Source organism: Simochromis diagramma, unplaced genomic scaffold (genome assembly GCF_900408965.1).
Source record: "Simochromis diagramma unplaced genomic scaffold, fSimDia1.1 OVJJ01000321.1, whole genome shotgun sequence".
NCBI lineage: Eukaryota > Metazoa > Chordata > Actinopteri > Cichliformes > Cichlidae > Simochromis > Simochromis diagramma.
In genome coordinates, this window is record NW_024386772.1 from 15,343,871 (window position 1) to 15,361,623 (window position 17,753).

The window sequence follows — 17,753 nt, forward strand, 5'->3', positions numbered from 1 at the left end:
GCTCTGCTTTCAGTGCTCTAATATCAGTTGGAATCTGCACTCTGTGTGGAAACACAGCTAGCATTAGCAAGTAAACCAGTTTCAGTGATTTATCAGTTATAAACTCATGCAACAAATTAGCAAAGAAAGCTGTTGACAATGATGGTGAGGGGAAAGCAACTCTGACCATGTCCGGTCTAATAAAACAGTCAAGTTGACCAGATGAAGGCTTAGAAGCACTTCCAGATTAGCATCTATGAATATATCTGAATGTAACACATTTAACCTGCTAATTTATCAAAACTCAAACTTCATTTTTCATTCATATTTTAAGGCCATTGTGAGTAGGCCAGACACATCTGTCTGCACTGTCTTATCCAAAAAAGACAAAAGGACTTGTGAAAACTCTTCATCATCTTCCAAATCTTGTCTCTCCTCAAAAATTACTGCAGTTCTCTGAGCAGAGGATCTCTTTGCTAACTTGCTAACTAATCAGTAAGGAGTCACCCTAGCAAGCTATTTGTTTGTGGTTCCCTACCCCTGATTTTCAGCTGCAGTAGAGTGTGAGGAAATATAGTGTTTCACCAAAAACAGAGAGAAAATGTGTTGGAATGTGGACACAGACATGTTTTGGTGTTTATAATGTAACAATGTTTGAACCTCATGCAGGAAACAGCATGCAGGAAGAGGAAAAACTAAGGAGACAAAGCCAAACAGACCCAAACACCACAAAAGGTTTAATCGTCCATCAAAACTTGGCAGACACTGCTTGGAAGAGCTGTTAGTACAGTTAATCTTACAGTGTTTCTGAGTTGTCTGTGTGTTGCTGTTGTTTGTACCAGGCTAATTAAAGGTGGGCATATCAACCTAAATATCACTAATACCGATACCAGCACTGGTATCAGATTGATACTAACACGATAGGATCGATATTTTTGTTTCTATCCTCTAAACCTCAAACATGCACTATGAAAAATGTCTGAACCTTTCTGTGTTCACTGTCATGTCTATTTTATTTATAGTTTGTTGCACATTTTTAAAAACAAAATACCCAAAGTGCTTTAGAGATGGGCACATTTACTAGTTCCAAAATACATTCGCGGCCAAAAGTTGAGAATGACACAAATATTAGTTTTCACAATGTTTTCTGCTAAACTGCTTTTAGATCTTTGTTTCAGTTGTTTCTGTGATGTACTGAAATATAATTACAAGCACTTCATACATTTCAAAGGCTTTTATCGACAATTACATGACATTTATGCAAAGAGTCAGTATTTGCAGTGTTGGCCCTTCTTTTTCGGGACCTCTGCAATTCGACTGGGCATGCTCTCAATCAACTTCTGGGCCAAATCCTGACTGATAGCAACCCATTCTGTCATGATCACTTCTTGGAGTTTGTCAGAATTAGTGGGTTTTTGTTTGTGCACCCACCTCTTGAGGATTGACCACAAGTTCTCAATGGGATTAAGATCTGGGGAGTTTCCAGGCCATGGACCCAAAATTTCAACGTTTTGTTCCCCGAGCCACTTAGTTATTACTTTTGCCTTATGGCACGGTGCTCCATCGTGCTGGAAAATGCATTGTTCTTCATCAAACTGTTGTTGGATTGTTGGAAGAAGTTGCTGTTGGAGAGTGTTTTGGTACCAGTCTTTATTTATGGCTGTGTTTTGGGGCAAAATTGTGAATGAGCCCACTCCCTTGGATGAGAAGCAACCCCACACATCAATGGTCTCAGGATGCTTTACTGTTGGCATGACACAGGACTGATGGTAGTGTTCATCTTTTCTTATCCGGACAAGCCTTTTTCCAGATGCCCCAAACAATCGGAAAGAGGCTTCATTGGAGAATATGACTTTTCCCCACTCCTCAGCAGTCCATTCACCATACTTTCTGCAGAAGATCAATCTGTCCCTGATGGGGGGTTTTTTTGGAGAGAAGTGGCTTCTTTGCTGCCCTTCTTGACACCAGGCCATCTTCCAACAGTCTTCGCCTCACTGTGCGTGCAGGTGCGCTCACACCTGCCTGCTGCCATTCCTGAGCAAGCTCTGCACTGGTGGCATTCCGATCCCGCAGCTGAATCCTCTTTAGGAGACGATCCTGGCGCTTGCTGGATTTTGTTGGACGCCCTGAAGCCTTCTTAACAAGAATTGGACCTCTTTCCTTGAAGTTCTTGATGATCCTATAAATTGTTGATTTAGGTGCAATCTTAGTAGCCACAATATCCTTGCCTATGAAGCCATTTTTATGCAACGCAATGATGGCTGCACGCGGTTCTTTGCAGGTCACCATGGTTAACAATGGAAGAACAATGATTTCAAGCATCACCCTCCTTTTAACATGTCAGGTCTGCCATTCTAACCCAATCAGCCTGACATAATGATCTCCAGCCTTGTGCCCGTCAACATTCTCACCTGAGTTAACAAGACGATTACTGAAATGATCTCAGCGGGTCCTTTGATGACAGCAATGAAATGCAGTGGAAAGGTTTTATTGGGATTAAGTTAATTTTCATGGCAAAGAAGGAGTATGCAATTCATCTGATCACTCTTCATAACATTCTGTAGTATATGTAAATTGCTATTATAAAAACTTCAGCAGCAACTTTTCCAATTTCCAATATTTATGTAATTCTCAAAACTTTTGGCCACAACTGTACATGCAAAGAATGTTGCTACTTTTAATTAATTGTTAATTTATTTATCAGATTGAGTGTATGAGTTATTTTCAGGTATGTTTGAATAATAAATCAGTACTTTCACATAAACAACAACAACAACACATGCACACACACAAAATGAATGTATTGTTCATCTTAACATCCCTTAGTTTTGTCCTGTGTCTCCTCACAGTGGGCCCAATCCACAGGTTGGGAACCACTTAAGTAATTCAAAGAAGAAGAAAAAAACGTTTTTCAGTTGCTTGATAATTGTGATTTATTACAACCTCAATTCGGTAATGTTTTGAATGTAGAACTTAGGGGACTATTTTTACTCTGGTGTTGGCGGATGTAAAGACTGTCTGTAACACTGACGGTAGATCAGTCCAAAGTTGGTGGCACAGGCAGGAATACTGACACTCTGCAGGTTTCCTTTCCATCCAAAGACGCCCCTGTGTTGTTCAGCATTCTTACAACCAGAAAGGAGGACGTCTTTGAAGTCGTGCAGAGTTGAGCCTGTCCCAGGGTTGGCCATCCACTTTGTCTAAAGCTTCTACTGTTTCCTGAAGCTCAGGTGGATCAAAGTGCGCCTGTCCAAGGTGCTGAGCCGGTTTTAACATATCCCATCGGGTTCAAAAGTTAAGTTATTTTTTGTTACTCGAGTTTGTGGCGAAATATTCCAAACTGTAATCAAGCTCGCGCTTCAATAATTCATCTGGCGCTGAATAAATTATTAAAAAATGCCTGCTGATCAGCTGCAGCGGTCGGAAAAAAATATATCATGGGCTCCGGTGTTCGACCAATGGGAGAAAGAGATCCCACGCGCCTGCCGAGCTTCAACCAATCATAGCAGCACTTCCTCCATTTCCTGTTGTGGAGTGGGAGCTGCACGGAGGATTCCTGTGGTCCAGAATGTGAATTTAATACTACTGTGTGCATGGATGACTTTATTTGTTCTCCCCAGAGGTGCTGCTGCGTCACGGAGCCTCATGCGTAAGTAACAGTTGGAACGTTTTATTTTGGGGGGGGGGGACGCCAGCTGACTGCTGCCTGTTCCCTGAGGATGTAAACAGCTTATACCCGACTTTGCGGCACATCTTAGTAGATATCAACTGTGTTATCATGCAGCATAGCAGGCGTTACATCCCGTCTGTTGTTAATAACTTGGGGGTTTGAATGTGTCCCAGCATGGGCCTCAGAGATGACAGGCATCGGCTGCTGCACCTGATGTCATGACGCGTCTGTGGATATTCCCTTGACGACCGCGGATCGGATACCAATATTCAGGTAGGCTGCTGCGGTAGCCCGTGCAGTGTTTCTGATCCTGGATTTACTGGAGCTCCTGTGTGTGATTGCGTAAAGCTTTACTGCTGTCTGTCATCTATAACAAGTTCAGCCTGGACAGCTGCAGGTTAATAAAAACGCTGATGTGATGAGCTCCTTCTGTTTACTTCTGTTTATGCGAGAGGCAAACAAAAGGGCCCGGCTCAATGGATAGCCTTGACATAGTATACTGTAGCGGATTAGTATCAGTTGATAACACAAGGGTCAAGCCAGCCAGCCAACATAAAAGGAAGACTTCCGGTCAAACTTTTCAATATAAAAGTCGACTTCCTCGTTTGTTTGTTTTTACAGAAGATAAGGTTGAGTCTGTTTAGTTGGCTCCATTACGTTTTTGTTTACGATCAGGTAACTCTAGCAATTAACGACTGTGCAGCTTTAAATCAGCTGAAACTCTGCACTGTAAAATTAATGCATTAACTGTTTAGGACATACAGCTTTTTTATACCCTACATAGTACACAATTTTCAGAGGCTCAGACGTAACTGGACAAACTAATAAGGATTCCTTCAGTCGCTGCTGGTTTGTTTGTCTTTCTGCATTTAGTTTTGTCTTCAGTGACCGACAAGCTGCTCTGTTGGGTTGACCTCAAGTGACCATTTAAGAATATAAGTAAATATATTTATTTTCCACTAGTATTAATTTGCACTTTGAAGCACTGCCCTCTTTTCTGGCAAAGTCTAATCTGGCTTCCTTGTTCAGGAGTGGAACCAGTGTTGTGCACCCTGTTTTAAACTGGTTAGACTTGGTTAGATGTTGTGAAGTCGTTTTTCTTTACCATGGAAATAATTCTGTCATCATCCACTTCATTCATCTTCTGTGGCCTTTCAGGACTGGCCAGTTTTTATGAACGGACCAGATTGTTGATTTTGGCAACTCTAAAATGTTTGCTATCACTCTGATTGGTTTATCTTTTTTCTTCTTTTAATCCATTGTTTAATCTAACAATGGCCTAAACTTGCATCTCTTTGGACCTCATATTGAGATTTCAAACAGCAGGTTCAAATCAACTCCAGATCTTTTATCTGCTCATGTTTTTCATCTGGCATTGAGCATTGTCTCTTTACTACTGAGCCCTTGAAAATGAGGGACTATCTATAAAAATTACTCTAATTCCTAATTTTGTTAAATGCCTTGAATTCAAATAAAAAGTCTGCACTTCAATCACATCTTGATTACTTGATTTAAATCCACAGTGTTGGTATACAGGGGCAAAACTACAACAAATATGTAATTGCCCAAAAACTTATAGACCTAACTGCATGTTATTATTTTTGAGTAACAGATATAAACCTAAAACTCCAGAAAATATGTTAGACACTTATTTATTTATTGATGTTTTTTTTTTTTTTTAAATAAAACACTTTTAATAATGCAGTCATTTGTGATTTGTGAGGGATGCTTTTCGATGCTATGAGCAGAGAGTTTTACAATATGTAAGGCACAGCTTGGAATGATGAGTGTTGTCCTCTTGTTCCTGTTCAGGAACCATCATGCCAATAACACTTCTGTGGGCTGTGGACGTGTACGGCAGAGTGTACAGCCTTTCTACAGCCGGCCAGCGCTGGGAACGTGCTGATGACTCGCTACTAGAGCTCAAACGTGTCTCTGCAGGGAAGGGGCGCTGCTGGGGCATCGGCTGTGACCACCATGTTTACCTCAATATGATGCCCAGTGAGACCCCGATTCGCTACCGGGAGGAGACCTATGAAAACCAGGTGGGACAAGGTTGTATATTTTAACGCTGTAAATGGAGATGCTGTTTATGATTAATGCTAAATCTGTGTTTTTTTTTAATGTTTGTTTTTTCAGAGGTGGAACCCAGTGGATGGCTTTACTGACACACTGCTGCCCACCGACCGTTGGCCGTGGAGCGATGTGACCGGAATGAATCCCCAGCCACTCCACAGCTTCCAGCTGCCGTCCCGCAGCTGGGAGTGGGAGGGAGACTGGTATGTGGATCACACCTGTGGAGGAGAACCCAGCCAGACTGGGGTGAGAAATAACTCCTCATGAACACATACAAACCCTTTGTTTACATCCTCCTGTCTTTCCTCTGTTCTTCTGTTTCTCATAATATTTAATTCATATTTAAAACAAATACTTCCAGTTTTAATCACATGCTCACTACCTTGGACTCTGTAGGGCTGGGAGTATGCTGTTGACTTCCCAGCCAACTTCTCCCCTGACAAAAAGTGGAATTCTTGTGTCCGTCGTAGACGGTGGATCCGCTACAGAAGATACATAGCACAAGGCACTTGGGCAAAGGTTTCAAAAGTCTCCATTTATTCTGTATTTCTGTATGATCATGTTACTTTCACTATGAGACAAAGCAAAAGAATTACCGCAGTAGCCTTGTCTTCCTCTGCAGATCCCCTTGGACAATCCCAGGAAACCTCCACTGCCGCTCTGTGACATCAGCTGTGGTGGCTGGGAGATGAGCGACCAGTCCGGAAGGTATCCCTACTTCTGGAGTGTGTCTCAACAGGGACAGGTGAGCAATGTGTGTGTAAGACCCATTTACTGTAATCATAATAAATGTGTATTAAAATGAATAACCGTACCATAAGATTATAAAAAGAGGTTATGGCAGTGCAGAAAATTCCTGAAAAGTTTAAAGAGCTCTAAAAACATTCTGCTGTTGTTCAGGGAAGTGTAAAGCTTCTCCACCAACAACCTCAATACAATGCTGTGGAAGCTTTAATCAAGCACATTCGCAAACACATTTAAATCTCATGAGATCAAACAATTCAAGATTAATGATGTATTCTGTTGCAACAGGATCCTCTCATGCTGAGCGTAGGCCACTTCTAAGGTTTAGCCACAAGAGGGCAGCATGACTTCATATAGTTTCATATGGTCCTTGACCGTGAGGCTTCTCGTGAACCAGTTAAATTGTGACTAACTTGATGATTAATCAAGTTAAAATTGATGCTCTATTATCTATCCCAGAATGAGCTCAGCCACCTAACATGGTATGGATCTGTCTTTTTAAATGAAGGGGTGTGTCAGATGATGATCTGCTGATGTTACCTTTACCCTGCAGGTGTGGTTCAGAGAGGGTATCCACCCTCGTGTGCCAGAAGGGACCAGCTGGGAAGAAGTTGAAGTGCCCAAGGAGGTGGCTCAGATATCAGCTGGTCCTGGAGACCTGCTGTGGGCTTTGCTCTGGGATGGGAACCTGCTGGTGCGAACTGGCCTGAGCCTGGACAGTCCCACTGGTGAGCTCTCATTGTAGCTCACATTTACTCAACAATTTTCCATTATGTCTCACTCTGGTCCCCTTTTCTTTACTTCAACAATCTCTCATACAGGATCACTCAGTGATTTTGGGACTCTTTCAGTTAGGAATCATTATGTAGCTGCTCTGAAAGTCATTAATAATGCAGTTTAAATGCTATGATCATTTTTGTAATAGTATTATAACACAGTCCCACTGATATATGACATATTTAGAAAGTAGTAAGTGAAATTCATTGCATTTCCAACTGTCAGTCTTAGTAAACATACAACAGGTAGTACTGTCATATTCCAGGTCGGTATCAAAAGTAAAGGTTTAAAGGCATGAAAGTGGCAAAAAATTTAAACATTTTTTTTTTTTAAAAACTTAAAAATATGAGTGTGTATCGAATTAGGAAGACTCACTCCCTTTTAAAGATAAAAATCAACATCACATCTGGTTTGTTCATGTTTAGATGATTTGAGAACTCAACAGGAAGCTTCTCAGTAATGACGGCGTCCTCATTATGAGGAAGGCTTGCCTTTGTGCTGCGTTTGTAAAGCATTTTCTTCTTCTTCTGTGAGGCACGTCGTGGCTCGAGGTGGAATCACCGGGAAAGGAAATTGAAGCGCTTCACGTGGCTGTAGGAGTCAGTGTGGTCTGGGTGGTCACTAAGGACTACAAGGTGGGTTATTAGTCAGTTGCAGTTATGTTAGGGCATTGTAGCCCACTGACAGCGTCACTGCAATTTTCTTGAGACTGAAATGAAACAAATGCTTTGATTTAAAAAGAAGTAAACTGTATTACTGAATTACTGCTACTGCACTAAAATACATTTTTGAGTAATGACCCCAACGTCGGTGCGTGAATCCAGGTGTGGTTCAGGCGTGGCGTGAACTCCCACAACCCCTGTGGCTCTGGCTGGATCAGCATCGGAGGGGAGATGATGATGGTGGACGTAGGACTGAATGACCAGGTTAGGAGAGCTTAGAGCTGAAACATTTCATCAGCGGATCATCAGTTTGAATAAACAGCTGAACGAGTCGACTTTATAATATAATACTGCTTATATGAAAAGATATTCCTCAAATGCTTAGAATGTGGATTTAATAGGTTAGCTGTTGCCACTGAAGTGGGCCTGTGGGTGAAATTTAACTATTAAGGATAAGATTTTCTTCGATCTTTCTTGCTGCTTGGGTCTTTTAAACTCCACTGCAGATGGTGCCTGCTCTGCACAGCTTCTGTACTTCTGACTGCTACCACCTCTGTCTGCTTCGCGTTACTGTCACTCTGGATCTGGTTTCAGGACAAACCAGATCAGGTCTTAGGGTGAGGCAGAAAGCTTTCGATCCTGTGCCTTACTGCTGAAGACTTCGCTAGCTCTGCAAACCCATATCTCGCACCTCCTCCCTTTCGGTCTCACCCATGTCCCCCTCCTTCTCTTGCCTGTAGTCCTGTAACAAGAGCACAGCCAGACGTTCCAGCCAATGTCCCAGCAGGCCCAGCCTTATATATCCCCAGACTATATTCCTACTCGCCTCACATAGGGGAAGACTCCCTAATTAGAAGCTGGCCAAGCCATCGTCATCGTATCCCATATTTCATATTTCAGGGTTGCAATTATGGGAATGGCTTGTGTGAGGTGGCAGGAGCCAGTGTTACAGTATATGGCCTTATAAAGTAGTACTTGCCTGTGTCCTGCTAGAGCTTCTGATGTGTTATTGAGGAGTGAATACTTTCCTGCGATTACTGAGAGTGAAAACTATTTAATAACTCAATAAGTAAATATTGCATGTACGTCAATGGCCGTCTTTCATTTTTTATGCTACAGCATTTGTTTTGTTTTTTTTCCTCTGTTCTCCTGTTAGGTGTGGGCGGTCGGTGAGGACCGCGGCCTGTATTTTAGAATAGGTGTCACCCCATCTGAGCCAAGTGGAAATGGCTGGATCCCTGTTTCTGCCCAATGGGGCAATAGTAAAGAGGTTATTCCGCCCAGGTGTGCATAAATAAATTAACTGCATATTTTAATTGGCAAGTACAGTGCACATTCAAGCTTAGTATTGTGTGTGTGTTTGCATGTGTGTTGTTTAACAGGGATGGCTGTGAGTTCAACGGGCAGTTGACTGAGGCATCACAGGGCTCCGTTCTGAGCTGCACTGATTCAGACTCAGAGTTGGGTCCTGCCGACCCTCAAAACAGCACTTCTAACACCCCCATCTTAGAAGCAGAAGCACCCTCTGTAGTCCCCTTAGGGGGCTCTGACTCACCTACGCCTCCACAGGAAAAAGAAGATGCTCTTTTAGCCCCCCAAACGAATGCCCCCAAGCCTTTTATTCCTGCCAGTGACAGCTTCATCAACAGCCTGGTGTCCGATCGTGACAGAACCTCCACGCTGCAACCGTCCATCACAGAGATGCCGCAGGAAGAGCGTGAGGAGCCACCTCCGGCCCCAGTACTCCAAACCCCTGATGCCGGAGGGCACGATGTCCCCTGGATGAACGTGGACCTGGAGGGGGCAGAGGCGGCTCGAGGTGCACAAATGGCAGGGCCCTCAGCGGGCGATGGCAGTGCAGCTGCCACTTATGCCCTGGGGACTCTGGAGAGCTCTCGGGGAGTGGGGGAAGAGGAAGGACCAGTGTGGACTTGGATTTCCGGTGGAGGTTGCGACGTGGATGCGAGTTCACAGATTAGCTGGCTTAGTCCTGCAGGTATATGGACAACCAGTCACAATACTTATATTGTGATATTGTGTTTTTGCTCCATTTTATGTCTCTGAATGATTGTGTGAGCTGTATCTCTGTCCATCAGGTCCTCTCACCACCTCTCTGTCACTGACTCCAGTCCAGTCAGCCGCCTGGAGCAAACAGCCACAGCAGCAGGAACACAGAGAGGAGATCAGCAAGAAACCGCTGGAAAGAAGCAACGTAAGACAGCTTATATTTGGCATGTCTCTTAACATGCTCCTCTAAGTGTTGGATTCATTATATTCATGGCACACCCGCGGCTGTGTCCGTGTCTACATCTGTGCCTCCTTTTCTCTCATCAGTCGGTGTGGGTGCGTAAGGGCACACTGCGCTGGTGGAGAGACTGGAAACCTCAGCGCTGGATCGATGTGGGCGTTGCTCTCGAGCAGTCCACCAAGTCAGATGGCAAAAAGGACAGCATTTTCTTTGTTTACTACACACAGTATGATGAGAAAAAGGTCGGTTGTGTTAAGCCGCGACCGGTTAAAGTCTCATAAGAAGTGTCAGAAAGCACAGATAGATGTCTCTTGGTCACTCTCTGTTCATTCTCTGTGTCTTAGTACCTTCATGTGTTTATAAATGAAGTGACGGCGCTGGTTCCGGTGCTCAGGGACTGCCACTATGCCTTTGCTGTGTACACTGCCGAAAGGACCAAACAGAGGTGGCCTCTGGTCCTGGCAGCACAAAGCGAAAAGGATATGAGTGATTGGGTAACAGCTTTATGCATCATTAAGCAGTTTGACAGTTGTTCCCATCTGTTATTTTTCAGTGAGGCTGATCAGATTCTCCATTGTTTCTGGATCTGCTTTGTGTCTTCAGTTGTGCTTGTTGTCTGACTGTTGCTGTGAGTGTCGAGGGATCACAGGTCTCCCGTCCAAACAGGCCCTGTGGTCCACCACATCAAAGGGAGACATCATGGTCCACGAGCCGTCCCTCTCGCTGGAGGCCCCTGCGCATGCCGTGGCCTGTGACCTCATGTGAGAATGATACCGAGCAGTGGATTCTGTCTGCTTTTTCATGTCTTTTCATTCTTTCTCACTGTCTTGACCTGGTTTCTCGTTACTCTGTTTTTATTTTAAATCACTGCCTCACTAACATGCTAACATACATCTCTGTCTGCTTAAAGTGGGTAGCATTTGAGCATCTAATCACTTTCAGTCTGTGCTAACTATACTGGAGCTAACGCTGGGTGCTTCCGCTGTATGGTGCTGCAGGTTTTGGCGCCAGATCCACGGCCACCTGCGCTGTGTAGAGTCTAACAGTCTGGGGCTGGTGTGGGGCATCGGGTGGGACGGCACCGCCTGGGTCTACAGTGGGCGCTGTGAGCAACAGCCCAACCCGGGTAAACATGTCCTGTAGACGATTACCCATGTCCCCACACCTATACAAGGAGTACTTCAAAATAAAGACATGTTCTTATTTAGCAAAGCCAAACTTTTTCCAGCTAACTGATTGTTACCAAATAAATAAAATACTAACATGTAAATATCTAAAAAAAAAAAAAACAGTCTGCTCTTTTCTTGCTTGCATGTTCTAGTTTGATGTGCAACTGCTTGAGCATATTTTAAAGTCTCTTCCATCTGTTGCCACTGTAGAAGCACACACAGATACACATGCATAAATATTAATTCCCTTGTTTGCATGAAAGTTTAATGTTTCTTCGTTTCTGCAGGAGGGGCCGTTCAGATGCACCAGCAGACCGACGTCAGGAGCGTGCATGTGTATGAGAATCAAAGATGGAACCCTATGACTGGATACACAGACAAGTAGGGTTGCCCCCCGCACACACCCCACCCCATCTTTTACAGTTTTTAAGTCTTTGCACTTTATTTTAAGCTTTGCAGCTGTTCTCGCCACCTTACACCATTCCTTTGTGATTTACTCCTCCAGAGGGCTTCCTACAGACCGCCCTATGTGGAGCGATGAAAGCGGCCTGAAGGAGTGCATCAAAGGCAGCACATACCCGCCCTCCCCTCAGTGGTCCTGGGTAGGTAGAATCCGAGGGATTGGTTCCTCCGAAATATTCATTTTTTTTTTTGTCTCACTGGCATTCTCTGCCATGAACGTTTGTTTCAGGTGTCAGAGTGGGCCGTGGACTACAGCGTCCCCGGAGGAACGGACAAAGAAGGCTGGCAGTATGCTGCAGACTTTCCCACGTACGTAAGCTTTTTTTTATTTGTTTTTATTAGGGTGTCTCGAAAGAAGTCCTTCCCTTTTATTGACTCATCTGTTTTCTACAGGACATTTCATGGCCACAAAACCATGAAAGACTTTGTTAGACGCAGACGATGGACTAGGTAAGCGCACAATTCGCATCGCTGGGATTTTGTAGCGCTCAGTTTTTGCAGCATCTTAACAATAACATATCCACACCCAGGAAGTGTAAGATCACATTGCAAGCTCCATGGAATCAGGTCCCACCCATCCGCCTGAGTGACATCTCACTGATGCCATGCCTGGCCCAGAGCAAAATGGAGCAGGTCCCTGTCTGGGCCCTCAGCGACAAGGGAGATGTCTTGTGTCGGTTGGGAGTCAGCCTCCAAAACCCTGCGGTGAGAAACGTGCTGAGGATCTGTTTTATAGGTAGTTACTTCACACTTCTAACCATCTCTAACCTCACTGGGTCTGACCACATAGGGCAGCTCGTGGCTCCATGTGGGCACTGACCAGCCCTTTAAGTCCATCTCTATCGGTGGAGCCAATCAGGTATGGGCCATTGCCAAGGATGGAGCTGTCTTCTACAGAGGATCAGTATCCCCACAAAACCCTGCAGGTCAGTTAAATTTATAAATCTCATAATGAATCATATATATAAGTCATAAAGTTGTAATGTGTTCTGGAGGAAAAGAGAATAAAGTTAAATGATTTATGATGTGAGTGCATGCATCGACTAATATAACAGCGAGAAACCAAAGAGAGCCAGACTTTGTCTATTTTTCAAGAGCTTTTGTCTCTCTGCAGGAGAGTGCTGGTACCACATCCCCTCCCCCCTGAGACAGACCCTCAGACAGCTTTCTGTTGGGCGGACCTCTGTCTTTGCTGTGGATGAAAACAGTGAGCAATATTATATTTTATTGGACCAATGTCTATTAAAATGCGAGAACATGAGTTAAATGGCAATACCTTCTGTTAATGTCATTTAGGTAACCTGTGGTACAGACAGGGCCTCACCCCCAGCTACCCACAGGGGTCCGCCTGGGAGCTCATCTCCAACAATGTCACCAAGGTTTCTGTGGGGCCGCTGGACCAGGTCAGTGTTACCACAGTTTCCAGAAGCAAACAAGCTGTAATGGAATTAAAAGTAAAACAGAATCTAAAAGACATTAAAAGGAATAAAAAAATAAATAAACTGCATTTATAGTAAAACTGGAGTTCAAAGCATTAAGAGAATTCAAATTAACTTTACATAATAGCAGACCTGTTGCATTCATATCGCCCAGTTGCCCATCTAAACAGATATGTTTTTAGCATTCAGTTACCAAAGTCTGAAAAGCCCCGTCACCCCAGAGACTTAGCTGAGTGTAATAAACACTAAATAAACTCAAGCGAAGGCTTAAAACAAGAAGTCTATCCATCAATAACTACATTTGCATGTTGTAAGGCTGGAGTTTGTGTCAGCGATGCTGTTTTCTCCAGGTGTGGATCATAGCAGACGGAGTTCCAGGTTTTCCTGCTGAGACTCCCGGAGCCGTCTGCCACAGGACGAGCGTGGGACCCATGCAGCCCAAGGGCCTGTCCTGGGACTATGGGATAGGGGTGAGCTCCTAGTTGATACCTGTTGCAAAAACTGTTCCCATTTCTTCAGTTGAAACTGAAAGATGCCAAAGATATTATTATATTGTATCCCAGCACCAAAAAAACGATTCCCAAAAAGCTATTATCACAGCATAGTGTGCAGTGTGTCCCTAAAAACTTTGAGGAAACTAGGGACTCCTGTGGTAAGAAACAGTAAAAAAAAAAAAAAAAATCCAGCAAAACTCTGACACAGGACATGTGAGATGCATCCAGCCCCTTCAGCTGATTAGTGTAGCTCTGTGAAATCATACAGGGAAAGTGGCTCTCATAAGAGAGCATAAACCACTCAAGCTTGATTAATAGTACTGTGATAAATCTACGCTGTAGGTATGATTGCCAATAAAAATCAAATGCAGAGTAAACACAGTGTAATGATTAGCAGAGGGGTAATAGCTCTGTCAAACAAATGCTTAACAGAGCTCACGCAACAGCCAGTATTTTGCCAGTGTAAACTAAATCTTACTCCCTATTTATTAGCGCAGAGTGCAAGATGATCAGCTCAGGTTCACTCGTGCTGGCAGACACACTGATGGAGAAGTATATTCTGTATGCAAACAGTGACACCGAGAGAGAAGCTCTGCAGGGATCCAACACAGGACTACGAATCAAGCCTGAAATCAACATAAGCAGAAGCTTTAGGCAGAGCCATCATGTTCTCCTTACTTGAATTGAAGAATTCAGGCTATTGGCAAAAGGCACCTTTCAAACTTAGCGTTAAGATTTGAAGTAAAGCCCTTTTTTAATTGTCTAATAATTAGGTTAAAATTAACTGCACTTTAAAAACCAGCAAAATATATACAGTCAGGGTAATATGAAGTAACACCCGCTTTCAGTTCTAAAGATGTACATATTCACAATATAATAAATCTATCTGGTAGATACAAGGTCTTAAAATAAGGTAAATACAACAACAAATTACACAGTGTTTTCATTTATTTAACAAAATCTAAACCAAAATGCAGAAGAACTCTGGAAAAGTCCAACTTTACCTCTTCTATAGGAATCAAGTGCGTAAGTAGCAGCCAGGTGCTGCTAATCACATGCAAGTATTCAAAAACAGTTAAAGCTGTTTAAGCTTTTTCTAGTATTTCTTATCATTTGCGTGTGTTTGACTTCCAGGGAGGATGGGAGCACATCAGTGTGAGGGGGAACTCAGCAGAGGCTCCTCGAGGCCCTCACCCTCCTCTCGCCGGCCCATCGCGCAGCCCGGTCCACCCGCAGCGTCCGACTCAAGCGAACGGCAGCGCCACAAGCGTGTAGCTCTCTCTCTGTCTCCCGTTTCCTTCTCGTCCTTTTTCCTCAGCCCTGTTTGTGCCTGGATCTATACACAGCATCTCTCCTCAGACCATTTCAACGAACTCCTATCCCTTCGTGTAAAGGGACATGCACAATCACACCCATGGGTTTGGACTGGCTGGATTTGAAACTTGATCGATGGATGAATGTTACTCGCTGGCTTGTTTCCCAGGCAGAAATCATGTCAGTATTCACTGATGACAAAACAGAGAAAAAAGTGAGCGCATGTTGTTGCTCTTACTAAGCTTTGGCTACTGGATGTCACAGGATCTAGCAATAGCTTTTAATTCTTCTCCACAGCAGCCTGATAAAACCTAAGAAGGTGGGATATGATGAAGGGCTAAGGCTTGGTTACCAAATGAACTTCAAACAATCCCAGAGTAGCCTAAGCTGTTATCGGTTTGTAGACTCTTGTTCTGTTTGTTTTTGTGTTTTGAGTTGCCTGTCATGTACATTTGAATGTGTTATCATTTATTTATGATGCGTTTGTTGAGTTGTGTTTCTCCGTTTACTTTGGACCATTACATGTTTGCAATGGAGTGTGTTTATGACTGGCAAAAAAATTTGATACATTCACTTTGTGTGGGGAAAAATATATTGCTTTTTACCGCCAGGCAATACCTTTCTATCCTTCTGCAATAAAATGAGAAGCTTTTCCTGTTGATAGAGATCTATATATATCTATCTATATCTCTATAGATAGATATAGATATATACACACATCTAGATAACTGCTATGACCGTAACACTGCAGCAGGTCTGAATGTCACCACGGCTGTACATTGATCTTACCGGGGCATTGAAATGTGAAATAAACGTCTGGAAATACCGTTTTGTGGTTTGACATCATTTCACAGAAGCTGGCTTTGGAAGTTTGACCCTTTCCACGTCTTTGCTATTTTATTCTCTTTTTTTATGTACTGAGTGTTTCTCATCCGCCAAAGAATTTCATATATTGTTACAGAGGTGTGCACAGGATGTTTCCTGAATTCCTCCCTCTGTATGTGCATATAGGTTAACCCGCCATATATTTGTAAAGTTACACAAGTGCTGAAACGAGCTGTGAAAAAAAACAATTTCTTTAGACAATCACAAATGTTAAAATGAGTGATTAAAGGCAAAAGCTGTCTGCTGTGAAGTCCTGCAGACGTATCACACTGCAGTGAATCTCAAAAATCCGAGACACAATCTGCAGTTTTGATTGGTGGATGTTTCAGCTGCAGCACAAATCCCCTGACCTTCCAGCACTGATCACAGGATGTTCCTGCATTTTAAAAAAAGACCTTTGTCACATATAGGCCATTTTAATCTGCTCTGAACTGAGTATATTTGAAAGAATCTGGGATCTTATTTTTTAGTCTATAATCCCAAAATAGATGCACACACGCACAAAAGTATTTTTGCTCTAAACTTCAAAAGGCTACTCAATGTGGGATGTTGAAAATGTAATACAGCAGTGTGTATTACTTCTTCATCCCCCAGCTTAAACTGGGGCTGGCTCTAAAGAAAAGTAGGACCCTGTGCAGCAAGAACACTGATCCGTCTGTAGTTTGAGAAAAATAAATCCTCAACTGACAGCTTGATTAAACGGTCATGGAAAGCAGAACTGTTCTGGTTCTTGAAGGGAGTGGCACTCACTGCAGTGGGAAATCCTGCTTTTTTCTGCATTTTTTTGTACTGAATAACACGGAAGGCCATAATCGGATAGTTGATAGTCCACCACTATATTTTCAGCTTTACAGTTTACACCTGTGCTTACACAATGAACATTAACATTATATTATACTACACAGCCACTCTCAGAACACAGCAGGGATGATTTGGAAAGCCACATCTACATGAGTTCACCAACACATTTCTAAGTTCCCTGAAACTTGTTTTCACAGTTCTGTATTCAGTCCTGTAAAAAAAAAAAAACACCTTTAAGTACACTGAAGGATTTAGTAGCTTCTAGAACCAGCTTTAGCAACAATAAGTGACTATCAGTCTCTCTCACATTGCTGTGGAGGAATTTTCACCCCACTCTCCTTTACAGCGTTGCTTCAGTTTAAGTGGTTTGCGATCATTCGTTGCTCATGTTGAAAAGCGGACTGGGTCATACAGGGGAGTTCATGGTGGAGTTGGTGACAGGTCCTGTACACCAACAGCAGGGATGAGGTCTTTTTGCTGATTTGCTTTGTTTAGTTTTTGCCAAATGTGGCACTGTACATTTTGACATCTTAACCTACTCGAGGCCTTAAGATTACCCGTGCAGCCTGCCCTGAGCCTCATACACCAACTCGTTCAGTCCAATTAAACGTGTTAATCTCCTGCATGATTATCAACTGAAAACAGAACGAGCCACAAACCTTTATTAGAAGTCATTTGCATTTATTTTCATATTAAACAGTGTAATTATAAACATTTCAATCACACTAAGCATGATCAATATGAAGTAAAAATATTTTTTTTTTAATTCTACAAGTTTAAAGGACAGAATGACTTCACGTCTGCTTGTTTGTCTTAATTTAACTGCTTGTAGCTGATGACTGTGATATGTTCCTCTGATTCAACTCAGTTTAAGTTACAAAATGAAACCTCATACCTAGAACTCAATTACATAATTTCCCATCATTTACAGACAAAAAGAAAAATTAACATTTATATACACATCAGTACAGTTCAACATTAAGTTACATTTCTCAAATGTGCAAGATTAAGCAAATGTATACTGTAGTGAAAT

The 17,753-nt window shown here is 42.9% G+C and overlaps 1 protein-coding gene across 4 annotated transcripts; it reads left to right on the forward strand.

Annotated features, from left to right (window-relative positions):
- The first annotated feature begins 2,788 nt into the window (after positions 1–2,788).
- On the forward strand, positions 2,789–15,860 carry tecpr1b (tectonin beta-propeller repeat containing 1b). 4 transcript variants are annotated; one of them, XM_040051755.1, is made up of 26 exons: positions 2,789–3,628; positions 3,823–3,922; positions 5,462–5,694; positions 5,789–5,971; positions 6,122–6,244; positions 6,348–6,470; positions 7,023–7,197; positions 7,781–7,881; positions 8,071–8,172; positions 9,065–9,192; positions 9,291–9,904; positions 10,005–10,120; positions 10,243–10,398; positions 10,501–10,650; positions 10,760–10,917; positions 11,155–11,282; positions 11,613–11,706; positions 11,831–11,927; positions 12,017–12,096; positions 12,181–12,237; positions 12,318–12,492; positions 12,578–12,713; positions 12,902–12,994; positions 13,084–13,190; positions 13,577–13,696; positions 14,855–15,860. In XM_040051755.1, exons 3-26 carry the CDS (start codon positions 5,470–5,472, stop codon positions 14,993–14,995), a joined length of 3,582 nt encoding a protein of 1,193 aa, XP_039907689.1. In that variant the 5' UTR covers positions 2,789–3,628; positions 3,823–3,922; positions 5,462–5,469; the 3' UTR covers positions 14,996–15,860. The 4 variants fall into 4 exon arrangements, with proteins under 4 accessions (XP_039907689.1, XP_039907701.1, XP_039907696.1 ...); XM_040051767.1 differs by lacking the exons at positions 2,789–3,628; positions 3,823–3,922 and adding an exon at positions 4,024–4,046; XM_040051762.1 differs by lacking the exons at positions 2,789–3,628; positions 3,823–3,922 and adding an exon at positions 4,070–4,324.
- Positions 15,861–17,753: the final 1,893 nt, after the last annotated feature.